The 19355-nt window shown below is 35.2% G+C and overlaps 1 protein-coding gene across 7 annotated transcripts in view; it reads left to right on the forward strand.

Moving 5' to 3' along the window:
* The window catches only part of LOC140450416 (uncharacterized), a 743391-nt gene that overhangs the window by 643677 nt on the left and 80359 nt on the right, over positions 1-19355 (forward strand). For all 7 annotated transcript variants that reach the window (XM_072544040.1, XM_072544042.1, XM_072544044.1 and 4 more), the window contains 2 exons: positions 7410-7495; positions 17705-17800. In XM_072544040.1, the coding sequence (XP_072400141.1) occupies positions 7410-7495; positions 17705-17800 (182 nt within the window). The remainder of the gene's footprint in view (positions 1-7409; positions 7496-17704; positions 17801-19355) is intronic.

Below are 19355 nucleotides of genomic sequence, written 5' to 3' on the forward strand. Positions count from 1 at the left end.
TCTTCTATGTCTTCGTATTCTGATTATATTCTTTCTTTTATTATTCGACCGTACAACCTCCCTACTGAGCTGATAACAGTTATTCCCCTATAATTAGAGCATTTGTGTTTATCCCCTTTCTTGAATATTGAGCTGATATATCCAACATTCCAATCATCAGGGATATTTTGTCCTTTTAAGCATTTGTTAAATAGTTGAACCAACATCTCATGTAATATTTTTGGTAAATACTTTACTAACTCAATTGCTGCAGTGATCTCAGTTTGGGAACCAAGATGCGGATAGTGAGGTGCTACGTTCTTCCAGTATTACTATATGGAGTTAAAGCCTGGACACTGACGCAAGCCACTGAAAAACGAATCGAAGCCTTCGAGATGTGGATATACAGAAGGATACTAAAAATATCTTATGTATCTACAGCGCATGACAAAAGAAAAAGAAGTGCTTAATTTAATTAAACAACGTAAGCTTGAGTACCTCGGCCACGTGATGCGGAACGAAGAAAAATATCGAATTCTTCAACTTGTTATGCAGGGTAAAGTATTTGGCAGAAGAGGACCGGGACGCCGTCGTATCTCGTGGTTGAAAAATCTCCGACAATGGTTTGGGATGACCTCAGCGGAGCTGTTTCGCAGAGCAGTCAACAAAACTATGATAGCCTTGATGATCGCCAACATCCGGACCGGATAAGGCACTGAAGAAGAAGAAGAACTCAATTGGGATGTCTCCAGGTCCTGCTGATTTACCGTTTTTCTATCTTTTGAGGGCATCGCTTAACTCTCCGGTTGTTACCTCAATTATTTGTGTATGTTCGGATATTTCTTCAATTTCGATCTCTTGGAATTTACATCTATCCTCTGTCAGTAAGACCTCATAATGGTGTTTCCACTGTTTCAGATCTATTAACTGTAAGTTAGATTTTTCCTTTCCTTCCATTCGGAGAGACTTTATCACCTTCCACGCTTGCCCAACTCTTGTTCCACTCATATACCTATCCACCTCTGCACATCTTTGATCACACATCTCATTTTTACTATTCGCTACTTCTCTTTTTACATCTCGATTTAATTTTTTATATATCTTGTAATCTTCCTCCTTTCTCGTTGACATCTATTTCTGATAAGCAGTTTTCTTCTTGTTTACTAACGTTTGCATATTCTCCGACCACCATTCTTGATTTTTTGTTTCATATTTGCCTTTATAACCCAAAACTTCACTTGCAGCCTCATCAATGCATTTTTAAGTTGCTGGTATAATTATTCTTTCGCTGATATATTTTCTTGATCCACATTTTGTAATTTTGTGGCCAGTCGTTATTTGTAAAGAAATTTCGTTGAATCTTCTTTTAAGCTCTCTAGGTTACATTTAGGGGATGTTACTTCTTGTCCCTTTTCTACATTCTGTACCTGAGTGTTATTGTTTTTGCGATAGTTAACTATCACGTTGGCCATAAGTAAACGATGGTCGGACCACATTCTGATCCACGGTATACCCTTACGTCAGTTGTTTTCAGCTGGGAAGTTTGACGTTGGATTACATAGTAATTGAATTCTAGTAGATTCATTATTCAATCTTCGCTTATCCACTGCTGGACATAGATCTCCCTCATAATTTTCCATCTATTTCGATGTTGTGCCTCTTGCATCCAATTCCTATGACAACGTTTTAGATCGTCAGTCCAACGTGTTGGTGGACGACCTCTGCTTCGGTAGGCATCATCTCTTGGTCTCCATTCCAGTATCCGTTTTGTCCATCTATTATCTGTCATTCGAGCCACGTAATCTGCCCAGTTCCATTTCAGTGTTGCTACTCTCCCTACTGCATCAGCCACTCCTGTTCTTTGTCGTAGCTGGCGATTTTTGATCTTGTCTCGTAGTGAATCCATGTAAGTAATCCTAGTAGATTGTATCCATGTAAATTTGTGGATGTCTCTATGTTGAAAAAATCCATTCATAATTTTGAGAGACATTGTTTCACAAAAATCTCTAAGACGCATTCCGTTGTTATTGGTTATTTGTTCCCCATATCTTCCTACGACTCTATTATTTTCTTCTCTCCCTACTCTGCCGTTTAAATCTCCTAGTATAAAGATTTCACAGTTTTTTTTTTACTTCAGAGAGTATTTCATTCATCTTGTAGAAGTCGTCTTTACTTTCTGGATCTGCATTTTCGTTTGGGGCATACACTCCGACAATTACGATGTGCTCATTCTTTTCATTAACAGTATTAGCAGTTGTTCATTTACTTTAGTCCACGATTTATTATTATTTTTAAGATTTTTTCGAATGGTAATAGAGACTCCTCTCTTAGCTGTGTTATCTTTACTCACTATATTGTAGATATGTATATATTCTCCTATCTATTCATTTCCTTTTCCCTTTTTCTTGGTCTCGGTGAGAATACATATATTCATTTTTTTTCCGCTAATTCTTTGAATACTTCTGCTTGTTTGGTTCTAAGTCCTTGTACATTCCATGTAGCCAATATTATTTTCCCTTTTCGTTGCATTAGTCATCTTTGTTTTAATCCATCCTTTGTATTCCGAGGCTTTTGGTCGAAATGTTTAGTATTTATTTCTTTTGACAAGGGATGAGTTCCTAACCCATCGCCTCAACCCTGCTATAGATCCCTCCAAAACTCAAGCTATACTTTTTAAATCTCCCTATTGTCGCGATGTCCGTGGCCGGATATCACTTTTAGGAGAAGACCTCATCTTCAGAACCTCGGTTTTCTACTTGGGAGTTCGTTTTACAAGGACTCTCAACTGGAAGGCCGACGTTCAGGAAACCTTAGATAGGATGAGGCAGGAAAGTGCTGTCCGGTAAACTGGGCGGGACATCTTCCAAAACCTTGTTGCACACATACAAAACTTTCGTCAGACCGATAGTCGAATACAAGGCATGAGTCCATGTCTCAATCAAGACACACCAACTCAATGCCATCATGGCTACTGAACGCCGTATCTTAAGATACTGCATGAGAAAAGACTGGTCGTATCCATCAGCCCATATATATGTATTAGCCAATATAACACCAATAAAGAACATAATCCTAACCCTCAGCAGGAAGTATGTCCTAAGAACCATAGCTGGCTCGAACAACAAAGCCAAACGAACACTAAAGACACGTTGCAACCATAGAAGGCAAATACTCACCAGGCTTCCCATTAGAAAAGTTCCATTTCCTCCAGCTAAACTTGGAGCATTTCCTGCAATATCGCAGGTAAAGACTGCGAGCCAAAAATGCTGATAAAGAGCCGTTCCAACCACTTGGCTGGTAACCCCTGAAGTACCTAAACTGGCATGCTAGGCAGTTCCCACTTCCTCTTGTACGTTTCTAGATCTTCTTAGATCGTCCACACAATATAGCCACTTTCAGCTTTCCCCCAGCTCCTTAGCAGTCCACTACTTCTTGACAACAACTTCACGTATATGCCGTTTACCACACCCCCACTATTCCGAGCAAAAAAAGGAGTACCCCATTCATTGAAGAGGCCCAGGCCTAAACAAGGTAAAAACGTCCATGTCGTGTCAACCCTGCTTCTTTATTCGGGCTTGGGACCGGCACCCAGCTACTCAATCTACCCAGCACTTATCGGAGGCAGAGTTGGAAATAGTAAAAGGCCTACAAAAACGACAATTTAAACCCATTAAAGCTTCAAATAGAGAAGAAAAGAAATTCAAATGGAAAACTAAAAAACAACTAGATATGTTCATCTTAACATTTAGACAGGATGAAGATAAAAATAGAATTTATGGCATAACAGACATACTTAGTACGAGAGTTGAAATCGAGCCATTAAAAAGTTCCAGATTAGTCCCGCAATGTAAAAGATGCCAGGCTTACGGACATACGTGGAAATAACGTGAAAAAAGAGCCAAGATGTGTAAAATGTATTGATACACACTTTACTAAAGATTGCCAAAAACCACCGGAAGATAAACCAAAATGTGTTCATTGTTGAAAAAACCATCCTGCAAACTACCGCGGATGTTGTCTAGCTAAAAAATTACAAACAATGAGAAATGAGAGAACAAACAAAGTCAATATTATAAAAGCGCCTCATTAAGTTATTGAAAGCAAAAAACTAAAAACGGTAGAGGTCAGTGGAAATAGAAGTTACAGCGATATAACAAACAATACAAGAAGACGTGCACCATCGCAACAAGAAAAAGAAACTGATATTACATTAAAAATTATATTGGAAAAGCTCACCAAGGTTAATGACAAAATAACTCAAATCGATATCAGAGTTACCCGACTAGAGCATAGCGCTAAAGGAGCTATTCCGAAAATCAGAAATGGCTAAGGACCTACGAATAATGGCGTGGAACGCAAATGGACTGTTACAACCTCAGATCGAATTGCAAGCAGTACTAGACATTGAGAAAAGTGATCTGTGTCTCGTTTCTGAAACATACTCCACTAAACAGTCATATGTGAAATTTAGGGGGTATAAAGTATATTCTACTATACACCCAGATAATGTGGCGAAAGGAAGAAGCGCTATCATAATTAAAGATAACATCTTGCATCATGAGGAATTAAAATATGCAACTGAGCACATACAGGCTACAACAGTATGTGTGAAGATGAAAACACAGATGAGATATGAAAAAATATCGTAAATATAAGTTTAATATATTTTCCTCTTCACGACACTTCACTAACAGAGAACAATATAAAGAGTTTATGAACACTTTAGGAAAAAGATACATCATTGGTGGCGAATTTAATGCAAAGAATACCCACTGGGGCTCTAGGCTAACTACAACTGAAGGAAAAGAACTATTGTCAGTTGTTAAAGAACAAAAGGGTGAAGTAATATCTACTGGTAGACCATACTGGTCTACCGATAGGAACAAAATTCTAGACCTGATAGATTTCTTTATTTACAAAAATATCTCAGCTAACTATGTGGATATCAACGACGGCTGGAACATGAACTCTGATCACTCACCGATAATTTTAACTATGAGTGATACAGTGATCAAAAAACAGTTCAATGCAATATTGACTAATAAAAAAATTTACTGAGGGAGATTCAAAATAAACCTTGAACACAAAATTAATCTTTCTGTGCCATTGGGAAACGCAAGGCAACTTGATGACGAATTAGAAGTTTTTATAAAAAATATCCAACAGGTAGCTTGGAAAAATACTTCCACAATGACTTCTAGAATAAAAAAAACAACTATCCAATAGAAATCAGAGAACTCATAGTAGAAAAAAGGAAGTCTAAATAATGCTACACAACAACTAAAAAGGGAGATACAGAATATAAAAAATTCAACAATTAATTCTTTTTTAAGTAATTTAACAGCTGACCAGAACACATTATTTGTTATGGAAGGCAACAAAAAGAATGAAGAGACCAATTATTCATTCTCGTCCTACCAAGTTGGAAAACGACATTTGGGCCAGAAGTAACGAACAGAAAGGAAAACGATTTGCACATCACTTAGAAAGCACGTTCAAACCCAACGACAATGATGGTGAAGAACTGAGATGGGAGGAACTGGGATGACTCATGTAGAGAAGTACCAACAGAGATAAAAGAGAATATAAATTCTAAGAAAGCTCCAGGATATGATCTGATAACAGGAGAAATATTAAAAAATCCTACCAAGAAAAGCTATAGTTAAGCTGACACACCTCATAAATGCTGCTTTTAGATTGAGATATGTTCCCAGACTCTGGAAAGTAGCCGAAGTCATTATGAACACCAAACCAGGCAAACCTCCTAGCGAAGTGATATCCTATCGACCAATATCACTAATTTCGGTGATGTCAAAACTATTTGGTTTCAGAAATAAACATATCACTTTAGATCAAGTTCACAGAATACCAAATATAGTAGAAAAAAGATTAGAAGAAAAGAAAGTCTGCTCTACAATCTTCTTGGACGTAGCACAGACGTTTGATAACGTCTGGCATGAGCGTTTAAACTATAAACTAAGAACGTTCATATCTAAACAGTAGTAGATGAATAGGGAAGATTCCAAGACGGAAGTGGCCAAGGTCACGTCTGTGCCTAAACGGCTCGTCCGATCGTGACGTACGACAGCTCGTTGAAAAGGGGAGTGGTCAAGGAATACGTAGGCACAGAAAAAAACGTGGCGGCGCATTGCCAAAAGGACGTTAAGCTTGTAGTGCCTAAACGGCTCAACGTACAACAACGTGCAAGGTATCAACATTCAGAAATCTTAAAATCATACATTGCGAATAAATATTTCAGAGTAAAACAAGAAGAAGTGTAAGTGTAAGTGTTGCAACTATCAGTAAATAAAATACATACCTGGACCAGAAAATGGTGAATAAAATTAAATGAGACTAAATCCACAAATCACCTACCTCACTAAATCTACAGACATTAACTTTACAAATAAAAAAATATAAAATTTTCCAGTTAAAATAAATGATACGCAAGTTCCTTATGCAGCATCATCAAAATACTTGGGCATCACCCCAGACGCCAGGCTGCGCTGGAAAGTCCATGTCAAAAAGAAAAGAGGGGAGCTTGATATTAGATATAAGAAATTGTATTGGCTGATTGGAAAAAATTCAGCATAATAAATTATCCATTTACAAGCAAGTACTGAGACCAGTATGGGTATATGGATGCCAACTCTAAGGCTGTACCAAAGCTAGTAATCTACATATTATCCAAAGATTTCAAAACAAAGTACTGGGGAACATTGTTGATGCTCCTTGATATATCTGTAACAGCAACCTCCACTAGGACTTTGGTATGGGAACTGTGACTGAAGTAATCAAGAGAAACAGGCTGCTTGACTTGGCTGAGAGCTTTTTGACAACACTGAACTAAAAAGGAGACTCATAAGGACAAGACCATCTGAGTTAGTGTAAATGTCTAAACAGTTTAGTGTAAAAAGCAGAGTATAGTGCTATGATGTAATTGCATGTTAGTTGTAGTGCATTAGTTGATATATAAAATAAGAGTAAGCCATTGTTTAAAAGTAAGCCATCAAATTGTTTTCTCAATTTTTGATTGATTATTTCCTGCAGAGTTCAAATTTCTAGTTCATTTTTTTTTTCATTTCTAGGGCTATTTTCTGCATCTTTATCTATTGATAGCATGGTTTTGATATTCAAGTGACTTTTGGTCAGTTTACTATTATCTTTATCCCATTTCAAATCTTTTACGTTAATATTCAGCTTCATGTACCCCATTTTTGTTGTAGTTTCCTTATCTTTTTCATCCTTTCCCCTTTTCCTAATTATTGTCTATATAAATTTAGATTAATATTATATTTTAATATAAGTGTATGAATACCTAATTAAAAGAATAATAAAAATATTATTGTGGGATACCTTATTTAATAAAGATTATATAGAAATTAATTATGTAAATTGGTGTTCTTAAAGACTAAATTTTTTTGTTGCAGCGTCTATGGCATTTACGATTATTCTTCTCGTCCTGTCTTCCTTTGGAATATTTACCACAACTCTTTTACTCTACGGACTTTATAGGGTAAGTTTTAGTATTAATAATAAAATATCTAATGTACTTAACGTGGGACGGAACTGGCTTTAGGATAATCTTTTAGTGCTTTGACTAAAGCCATAAAATTTGCATTAACTTAAATAGGTTCTTGTTACTTTAATGATTATAAGAGAACTCATTTTAATATTGGAGAACACAATCAATATATACAGGGAGCATCTAAAATGCGCCTCTTCTATTTACTTTTTAAACTATAAAACCCAAATAATATGTTTGTATATAACCGAACTAAGGCACCTCTACATTGTTTTTAAGATGTTTTAGTGACGTAATCATAGAAAATTACGGACGGCCCACGAGTCATTTTGTACCAATTTTTAAATTGACTCATATAGCAAGTAATATCTTACTTAAAAGCTCTTCTGTCTCTTATTATATTTCATCGTTGCATAACGCCAACACATTCAATATATAATGGCGCCAATAGAGCAAGATATGAGGTTTAAATGGGGTAGTAATGCGCAAAATATAACGCTGTATCCTGTTAGGGTCATTAGCCCCTTCTACCAATTCCGACCCTCACCTCCTCATAGTGAACCCCAGTAACCACAGAGCAACATCTGTGGAAGTTTTTGGTAACCAACTCCAATGAGAAGCAAGGTCAGGGCAAACGAGAGCGGGAAAAATGATCCTTCGAAGATTAGAAAATTGGGCAAAAGGTTAACGACCTCGTCCCTTAAAAAACTTATTTTTATGAAAGCACAAAGAGAAAAATTTAGACTGTTTAAGTCACGACGATCTATCAAACGACAAAGAGATGACGATTTACGGATCTGCATATGGAACGTACGAACTCTTTATGTCCCAGACGCTCTTAGATTGCTAACACAAGAACTAAGAACACAAGAACTTAAGAAATAAGATAGACTGGATCAGGAATTCATCAATTCAGGAATTGAAAACATCTACCAAAACAACAAAATAGAAATCTGAGTAGATGGAAAACTTGCAGAACCTACAGACATATGCAGCGGAACAAGACAGTAGGAACCATTAAAACATATGCTCTTCAATTGAATCATTGGTTGAAATCAGCAAAAGTGTTAATTGGGAAAAAGGATACCGAATGGGAAACCAATACGTAAAAATGCTCTTTTGTGTAAACGACCCAATATTAATAGCCCAAGATGATGGTCCGCAAAGACTAGTCCACAGATTTAACATAAGAACAAGAATTAATACGACAATCTCAACTTAGAAAACCAAAATAATAGTAATCAGCAAAAAATCAGTTAGATGGAAACTAGGAATCAAAGACATCCGTATTAAACGAGTAATGGGAATAAAATACCTTGTAAGGTGAAAAGTGCTTCACCCATGGAATTGCGGAATCCAAATTGCAGTTCACCGACATTTTTTTCGCATTTTTTGTAAATTTTGGCGTGTATGATTTTAAGAAAAATCTTAAGTGCATGACTCATAAGGCTGATAGTTCGGGAATCTTCGCACGTTTTTGCAGATCGTTTTTTTGGTAGTGTTACAAATGTTGACAATAGCCATTCCTCTGGGATATTACCTGAATCGTATATAGCGTTAAACAGTTCAATTAACTCCTTTGTGCTCACTCCACTCATCAACTTAATAAGTTCAACGGGTATTTCGTCCGGACCTGTGGCCTTACCATTCTTAGACTGTTTTAAAGCTGCTTTCACCTCGTTTTCTAGTATTGACGGCCCTGTCATGCAATTTATTTCTGGAAGCTTACCTCGGTAGTCCCAGAAAAGTTCTTCGATGTACATTTTTCAGGTCACCAACTTCTTCTTAACTGTCGTCGCCAGGTTCCCGTCTTTGTTTATGAGGACGTGTGTGTTTCTCCTCTGGTATTAACCAGAGGCTTCTCGAATCTTTCCGTGGATATTTATATAATCGTGTTTCACTTGGTTGATTTCTTGGTATTTCTTTGCGTCCCTGTTTTTCATTAATCTTCTTTGGTCCATCATCTGCAAAATGTCATCAATCATCCATTCTTTATTTTTTACTCTTGTTTTCTTTCCCAGATGTTCTTTTCCCGCATTTAGCATGACGTCTTTAATAGAACTCCATTTTTGTTCTACACTCTATTCTTGTTGTTTAGCGGTTTCTAGTTTTTCTCTCATTACATCTCTTACGTTCTGACGAACTACGGAGTCTTTTAGAGTGTTATAATCCAGGTTCTGTTTAGGTTTACTTTTGATGAGTCTCTTTAGTTTGAGTTCTATCGGGCCTACTAATCGGTTGTGGTCTGATGGGACGTCTGCTCCTTGGACGGTCTTCGCCGAAGTCAAGCTGTTCTTGAATCTTTTGTTAATGAGAATAAAGTCTATCTGGTTTCTGATGATATTGTTGGCTGTATCTGCAGGTGACTTCCACCTATAAAGTCGTCTCGCGGGAAGTCTAAACCAGGTGTTAGCAATGGTAAAATCTTCTTCCCGACAAAATTGGATAAGTCGGTCTCCCCTTTCGTTTTTCTTCCCTAAGCCTTTTGTCCGACGATGTCTTCTATTCTGCGTTTGCCAACTTTGGCATTAAAATCACTCATGATGATGGTAAGCTCGTTCTTCTTGGTATATTTTAGATTTTAGTGCTTTTTGTACAAGTGCGTAGAACTCGACATCTTCTTCTGGTTTTTCCGTTGGAGCGTAAATTTGAATGATGTTCTTATTAACGTGTCTGCTTTGCAGAATAACTCTATCAGAGAGAGGTAGCACGCTGATTACAGCCTCAGCGACCTTTTTGCTCAGAATCACCGCTACGCCATTCCAGTGATGTGGTTTATCGTTTCCCGCATAATATACTATATGCTCATCCACACAGCACTGTCCCGAGCCTGGCCATCTCATCTCGCTGATCCCATTACTTCGATATTTAGTCTTTTCATTTCTTGAATGGTGTTGTGTATCTTTCCCCCTTCAAACCATACCTCGAACATTCCAGGTACAGATTTTTTGAACGTTCCATGTGCACACTTTTTCTCTATTAGTGTTTAAATATTGGTAAGGATTTCGTGGGTTGACGACCTGGGAAGCCTTACATTTTCATGTTCTTCCTCCCCTGCCGGATCTTGGTACCCGAAGTCCATGATCAGTACCTTTTCTTCAAATTGGTTTACATTAACCATCATGAATGAACTAGGGACTATTTATGGGGTGGTTTCCCGTTGCCTTCCCCCATTACTCAACTTCTGCTACAAATTAATCAAAAACCGTCTTTTTGGAGGCATTTCCCGTGACATGCGATCGTTTGTAATGTAAAAGTTTTAATTTTGCGTTTTTTATTCATATTTCAAATGCCTCATAACTGCTGCCGCAACTCAAAATTAAAATTTCATGTTATAGGTTTTGACGATTGGTCTTTAAACATGAAAATTTCTCTTCGACTTGTCAATGAAAGTAATAAATTTTATTAATCTCACGAGAATCGTAAAAAATTGCAACTATCGCGCATCGTTTATTTATTAAACAGATTTCTAGAATTTGACTTTATTTGCGGCAAAATATAAAAATTGCATACGAAAGCTACACTCTTTACCTTTAAAACTGATCTTTGTCGATAGGACACTCTGATCAAATGATATCGAGTTTTTACAGTCGAGTTAATACATTTTATAACATTGATTTTGCGCGCGCAACAAACATTCAAAAATCGCGGGTCGCTTCGAGCGTTGTTTCTGAGAGAATAGTTCATTCTACACAAAAGTGCTACTAATCATTTTTGTATGCTTGTATGATTTTTAGGGGTCAAATCTCTCTAATATGGGTTGAAAAAAATATCGTTCCGTAAAAAATTCTCATATAAAAACTTCGACTTCAACCCTCACAAGGAAGCAAACATCAAAAGCTTTTCTCACCAAATGTACATCGAAATGTATAAACGACGAGACTTAAAATTAAATCGTCCAAAGTTCAAATATTTGGTCACGTAAGGCAATGCTGAAACTGCTTAATATCGGCGAAGACTAGGGTTGTACGAATATGCTTCGAATACTGAATTAGACAACTATGCAATCGGAATATATGTTTTATTGGTCAGTGGAGTAAAAGTGAAAAACGCAGTTAATATTGGTTTATAACATAAATTAGTTTCGTATGGTGTAGAATACGAAAAACACAATAAATTTAATATTTAGATAATATATAGAGTTCTTTACAAGATTGAAGGTATTTTTAAAGACCTTTATTACGCTGATATACAATATAGAAAATTATATACTTGAGTACTGTGTTATCTTGTAAATCACACAGAAAACTGAAAACTTAATCAACTGCAAACAAGAAACTAGGCCAATAAGTTTTCGAAAATATTCCAAACCAGATATGATGTAACGGATCGCTCTTTTAGACACCAGACTCTGTAAAACGCGAGTTTAATTTAAATAAAAATATATTCAAATAAATAAACAAAATAAAATTTAGTTCTATAAAATACGTAAACTAAAAAGACGAATCCTCTGAAGTAAAATAAACTGACTGCAGTCCTCGACGTTCATACCAGGGAATGGACATAAATGTTATCGAAGTTAGGATCTGTAGGACGAAGGAAGATATTTAGTCAGGACTTGATCGCAGAAACGGGAAAGGACCGTGGAGTCTGATCAGTACTTATAGACCAGTGTAGAAGTTCTTGCCAAATCATTACTTCGAATCAAACTTAGTTCTCGTCGTTCTTCAAGGCATTTTATACTCTCAGTGGGTGTTTCATCTCCAGCGCACATCGACGGTAGTGTTAAGTTGTTGGTAATATTTGCTAAGTACTTATACGATGTAATCTGCACATTATCCCTTCCATCAACAGCAATATTTCGATTTAGAACCAGATTAGTCATTATTTGCATCTTGTTTATATTAATCTTTAGTCCGACCTCCAAGGAAGCGTGATATAATTTTTTAAACATTATTATTGTAAGCGACAAATACATATCACATGCACCGATTTTTCTTCAGAGGATCGCGTCACCCGACAGGAAAATTCGTGGATTGAGTATACTTTGTAACTCTTGCAGCTCCAGTATTTCCAATATTTCGGAAATAAAAGATCTTCTGCTAGACTTTAAAATGGAAATTTGTACGAAAGTTGATGATTTTGACACTAAATAAATGAGTTAAACAATAAGCTCAGCCAGATTGATTTATCTAAGTCTACCGAATTGACGGATAATATTGCTAACGAAGCTGTAGATCGCATAACACGTGCTAAAAATATTCTAATTAGAGGCGTAACAGAATCTTCCTCTGGGGATGCACAACGCAGAAAACGGTCGGCAAAGCGAACCAACGATTTCCCCGAATGATAAAGGTAGTAATGGGTTCGGAATATCACGTTAAAGATATTCTGAGAAGTAAAGCAAAACTTCTGGAAAACAAAGCCACGGAATAATTCTCAATAATTGAAGATAAGACGCCCATCCAACAAGTAGGTTTAAAACAACTCCGAAGTGAACTAGAAACTCGCAAAAATAACGGTGAACATGATTTAACTATTAAATACGTCAATGGCACTCCCAGTATCACGAAATTTCGTTTATAATTTTTCTACCGACAAATTTAATGACTGGCTATTTCTATATACTAATTTAGATTCACTTTATCTAATATTATAACCACAACTTTTAAAATTAACATTAAGCTATTAGATATTACTGGAATAGATGCAATTCACTTATCTGTTACTAAAAATTCTTTTTGCCTTAATTTAGTATGTATATATCGTCCACCCGTTACACTACTTGTACACGATAATGTTTTCTTTACAAAACTTGAAGAAATATCACCTCTTGATAATCTTATCATGACTGGAGATTTTAATTTCCCAGAGACCACCTGGCCAATAACTTCATTATCTGACGCCAAAAATGCTCATAATTTGTTTAACAGCTTTGTAGTAAATTCGAACCTGACACAAATCATTACAGAACCTACTAGATTTAGAAATAATAACCAACCTTCTACGTTAGATCTAGTGCTTATTAATGACGAACAGCTGATTTCATCTCTCGAAGTCAGTTTTCCTATATGAAAGTCAGATAATGCAGTTATAACGGCTCACATCCAGTTCAATCAAGTACTACCCCGCAAAAATAATATTGTAGCATATGCTACTACCGACTCTGAAGTTGTCACTGAACTCTCTCAAATCGACTGGCATTTATTTTTTGCAGACTAAACGACCCCTCATTAATGTGGACTGCATTTCTCGATAAAGTCCACAATATAATTTCTACAAATACCACCTTTATGATACTAAGATTTATAAAAACAACCTTAAACCCTGGATAAACCGAACAGTAATTAAACAAATTAATCACAAACGACATCTATGGTAAAAATTTTAACACACCGGGCTTCTTAGTGATTTCCAAAGCCACCGCAGATTTTCAAATAACTTACAAACATCTCTAAAAACTCTAAGACAAAATTTTGAAGCAAATGTTATTGAAAGTGGTAACATTAAAAAAGTCTACAAATACATATGTTCCTCTTTGACGTCTAAAGTTTTCATTCCTCTACTTCAAAAACCGAACCAGACTTTATGTTCTTCTGACAAAGAATTTTCCGAAACTCTCTCTTTAGCATTTTCACAGGTTTTCACTAAAGAATCCAATGATGGCTATCTACCTGCTATTAACTGTAATCGTGTCGGCGCATCCTTACAGCAAGTTGAATTCATAGTGGATCATGCCAAACAACACTTAATTAAACTTCACACATCCGCTTCACCTGGTTTAGATGGCTTAACACCAAAACTATTAAAAAGGCGCGCAGACACGCTTGCAATACCCTTAACGTTAATTATGCAAACTTTTTTCATCCAGAACTCCTTACCCCCTAGTTGGAAATTATCATCCGTCACCCATATTTTTAAAAAATGCAACAAACTCGACCCCAACAATTATGGTCCGATTATTTTGCTGCCAGTAGGTGCCAAAGTTATGGAAGCCATTATTTCCGAGGAGATGGCCAAATTCCTTCTCAAGGAACATGTTATTCCAACACAACAACATGGATTTGTCTCTGGTCGCTCTACTCTAACCAATCTCCTACATTGTGTTAACGACTGGACGTCATCACTTAACAGTTCGCAGCCGGTCGACGTTGTTTATCTAGATTTCTCTAAAGCCTTTGACCTTGTACCTAAGCGCAAACTTCTACATAAGCTAGAACATTTCGGAGTTTGCGATACTTTAGTTCGTTGGATAGATGATTTCCTGACAGATCGACATTATACAGTTAGAGTTGGCGAATCTTTCTCACAGGAGAGGTTAGTGGAAAGTGGAGTGCCTCAGGGTTCTGTCATTGGGCCTCTGCTTTCTAAGGTTTATACCAGCGATGTTCCTTATTATGTCTTCAGTAAAATATCGTTCTACGCTGATGACACAAAAATATATGCCAATCCAATCACAAACCAGCTAACCCTCCAAATGGACTTGCATCTATTTTAACTTGGTGTTCCCACTGGCCACTACTGGTGCTTTGAATTGGTAAAAATAACCCACTTGTGCTGTACTTTGTTAACGAACAGCCATTAGATTCTGTGTTTTCGATTTTTTTACAAATTCTCCAGTTTTTTTAAGCGTCCTGTAGTTGTAAGGATCCTTCTATAACTAAAAGATTCGCTTTTTCCCATGACTTTGTCATCTTCAAATGCAAGGAGGTGGATTCTCTTATTAATATTATTGTATTAAATATTACGCAGGCGATTTTATCATTTTTTTCCAGGGTTTAATTAAACAGATTTTCACCTGACCGAACTTTGCGCTGTACATTCTTGCTAGTTAGTTTTATTGCGTTTACCAAGTATTTGATATTTCAAACTCTTGCATTAAATTGTAAAGATCTTCCTGTTATAAGTCCCATATTCATTCCATTTATTATTTTTCTATTATAGTTTCTGCATAGGGTCTAGGCGAGGTCATAGGATGTAGGTGTATGTAGCGAGAAATGGCTAGCAAACAACCTCTGCTGATGCGCTTGCATGTAGTGATGCCATTGGTGCGACTTGGAAATCCAGGGGTGGTCAATATAGCTTTTTATTTAGTATAAATTTAAAGTTCTATCTGGATTGGAACTAGGTTAGTGTGGACAGAGTGTAGGACAGAGATCAACCCTCGTATATATATATATATATATATATATATATATATATATATATATATATATATATATATATATTAAATCAGCAAATAAATATAAAATAATATAAAAGATTAAATCAGCAAAAGCTGCTATCGCTTTGTTGAATTAAATAGCCAAATATATGGCCTAGGAGGATAAATTCGTTAAACTTCCCGTGCTCGAATCGGTATCAATAAAGTGTTATGAATCATTTCGGCCTATCCCAGCCTCATCAGACACTTGGGCTGATACAAATTCAAACTCGGAAAGTCCAACAAATGTCTCCTAAAGCTTCACTACTGCAGTGGTTAGCGTACAGAGGCGCCACCTGCTAAGGCGGCCATGAACGGAAACGATATAATATCGTTTTCTGTACTCTTAGCCATACGAAATGTGTAAAAGATTAAATCTTCTAGCAAAAGCTGCTATCGCTTTGTTGAATTAAATAGCCAAATATATATATATATATATATATATATATATATATATATATATATATATATATATATATATATATATATATATATATATATATATATATTGTCATACTTTTTCTTTTCCAACCAAAGAAAAATAAATAAAAGAAAAATCCATCGAAATAAAATTTTAAGAAATCATAAACAAAAATGTATATATTAATTTAAGATAAGATTTAGTGTAGATAAGAATAGAAATTGTTTTTCCGTTGCAAACAAAATTATCAAAAAACCTTTGTTTAGAATTAGAAGACATTTTACCTGTAAATTAATCTCTTCATTGTTTGTAGAGTCGAGTATTAAATGACCATATTCTAATCTTTTGAAATATGTATAAATGATGTATTGAAAAAAACCAATTTTAAAGTAAGCTATTTAGTTTTCTCTGAAACCGAAATTAGGCTTTTCCAATATCATAGTAAACACAATTTAAGCTTTTTGATTGCACGGTCGTTTTTAAATGGGAATTTGGGAGTCGATGATGAGACAGGAGAAGTCAGTCATATTTTGGTCATCGAAAGGAAACAGTCGTGTGTCTCAAGATAGGGTTTAGTTCGTGAGTTTGGATACCGGCGTAACGAAAAGAAGTGAATAGTTTGAAGAAGGAGATAATAAGTAGATTAAAAGAGGTCTTTGTATCTACCGTGGGCATTTTATAAAGGATATGTGAAAATATTCTTACGGCATCAAGTTGACAAAAGGAGGTCCTAGTGTCATAAATAAGTAGCGGAGTTTGGAGAAGTGAATCAGGTGTTTTTTGTGTAGTCTGAAGGAGGTTTGCAGAGACGTAAAGAAGGAGCCGAGGTGACAAAGAGGGGAGATCACATCTTTGAAGAGACTGGACTTTTCTGGGTATGTTCTAACATACAACTCAAGAAGAAAATAAACTGTAAGTGTTTGTACCATTAAATTTTATATCTGTGAAGGATCGTTTCGACATCATGGTCATTAGCATTAAAATTTAAGAACTGAGGTTTTGTTAGGCTAATCAAAAGTTTAAAGTTTTGTGGTTTCTTTTTTTTAAGTAAAGAAAATTTTAAGTAAAATTGGTTTTTCACGTAATAAAAATGTATGTAGCTTTATAATCTTATTATCATAAAATTTGATTTATTTTCTTGTATGCTGATTGATAAGATAACGACAGAATTTAATAATTGTTTTATTCGTTCATATAAAATAAAGAAACGTAAATCTTTGTAATATAATATATTTGTATTATTATCCTTTTCTTCTCTAACCCGATAAAAGACAACTAGAAAATCTTTTGAATCCATCGAACACAGGTAATATAAGGATTATATTACATTTGATAACAAATAAGTTATAATTCCTTTTTATTGGCTCAATAAACTAAGTTTGAACTCAAAATAAACAATCATAACAAAATATATATATATATATATATATATATATATATATATATATATATATATATATATAGTATATATATATATATATATAGTATATATATATAGTATATATATATATATATATATATATATATATATATATATATAGTGAGAGAAAGAAGGAGTGAGAATTTTTAAGGTATTTAAGTATTTATTTATTTTAGGTGTTTGATTTATTAATTTATACAATATTCTCTTTTTCAGGATTCCAAATATATGCTTATTCCGTGGATATGTAACATCGTCGTATTCATCGCAGCGGATTTCACTTATGTCATATACAGTCTTATAGTCCATGCGGTAAGTCTCAAATTTGTCGTTTCATGAAAATAGAAAAATTAGACTGAAATAAAAAATGAAGAGATATTTTCAGATTGTTGTCTAAATATAACCGCAAATAAAAATGCTTAGTTTCCCGTATAAGTATATTAAAATAATTAGACCGGATAAATTAGCAAAAAAAAGCATTTACGTGGCACTCTTTGATACAGGTATCTACAACTGCTTTTTATAAATTTGGTGATGAGAGTAAAATATGCAAATGATTAAAAGGCATTTTTTATTATAAACAATTTGTAAACAATGTACGATCGTTTTTTGATTTTAAATACTAAAGGTAAAGACCGTTAAGTTATATGGAAAAGTGGCACAATTTTAATGAAAAAGCATAAAAAATCCTTTAAAATGAGAGTTGGTAAAGTTGCAAATGCCTTATCAGGCATACTTCATCTATCACTCGACGTGAGTCTATATTCATACTGCGATTGGACCTGTCTGTCTGTCTGTACACACTGACGGCGTCCACTCGGTTTGATAGTAAAACGCTCAATTACTAAAGGCAGAGGCGCGTGTACGATGGTCAGCGCCGACGAGCGACGCGTACGGCCGCTGGGATGTCAGCTGTCAGCTATGACCACCGTCCGCGCTGATAGCTACGCGTTATTCAAAAACGCTTCCTTGAATTTTATATTTGGGCAATCGGCGCTAACGGTCAGCGAGTTGTCAAAATTTGATTATCTTAAAACATTGTTCAAATGCTAAAAAGACGACAGGTCAAATAAAACCAATAAGTTTGGCAACGTTGAACTTCCCCTCTTCTGTTGAATTTATTATTTCCACTTGCATTCCACTTCCAAATGCATTTTCGACGATATAAAGGTGGACCTAATACAGGGTGTTTCAAAAAAAGGTAACCCCGTCTCTAGGGTAGGTAAAAAACTGAAAAATAATTGGAGTTTGCTTAGTAAAAAATTTTTGTAACGCCATCCGTTTTCAAGATACAGGGCGTTGAAGAAAAAAAATTTTACGCATTTTTTACGATTTTCCCGAAACTACTGGCAACATTGTAATGCAATTTAATACGAATATGTTTTGGAAGCTGATACATCCCATGAATTTGTTTTTATATCTGATTCTCATAGAGGGCGCTAGTTACACGGATCGTACTAAATATTAGTCAATATAACTTTTTTAAGAGTATAATTATTAATCAAAATTTCAAGTAAACTTAAACATCATTCAATTTTACACAAAAAAAGGTACTCTTGGTAAAACTCGATACTGTGTACCGTTTTCGGAATATGTTGATTTGAAAATTATGAAGTAATAATTGATGCTGGTAGTAATGATAAAGTTCTTATAGGTATATCTCTAGTTTCTCCAAGTGTGCCATGGAAATCTGACATTTATTGATTGTTATGACGATAAATCAACAATAATTAGAGTTTTGAAACCTTGTTATTTGTAAAATCAAATCAAAATGTACTCAAATGTTAAATACACTGACATGTTATTAACCTTAGGCGAATGTTTAGGATGTTCTAGTGCAGCTGTGACACGTTATGTAGAAAAGTTT

The sequence above is a fragment of the Diabrotica undecimpunctata genome, chromosome 9 (genome assembly GCF_040954645.1).
Source record: "Diabrotica undecimpunctata isolate CICGRU chromosome 9, icDiaUnde3, whole genome shotgun sequence".
In the NCBI taxonomy this organism is placed as follows: Eukaryota; Metazoa; Arthropoda; class Insecta; order Coleoptera; family Chrysomelidae; genus Diabrotica; species Diabrotica undecimpunctata.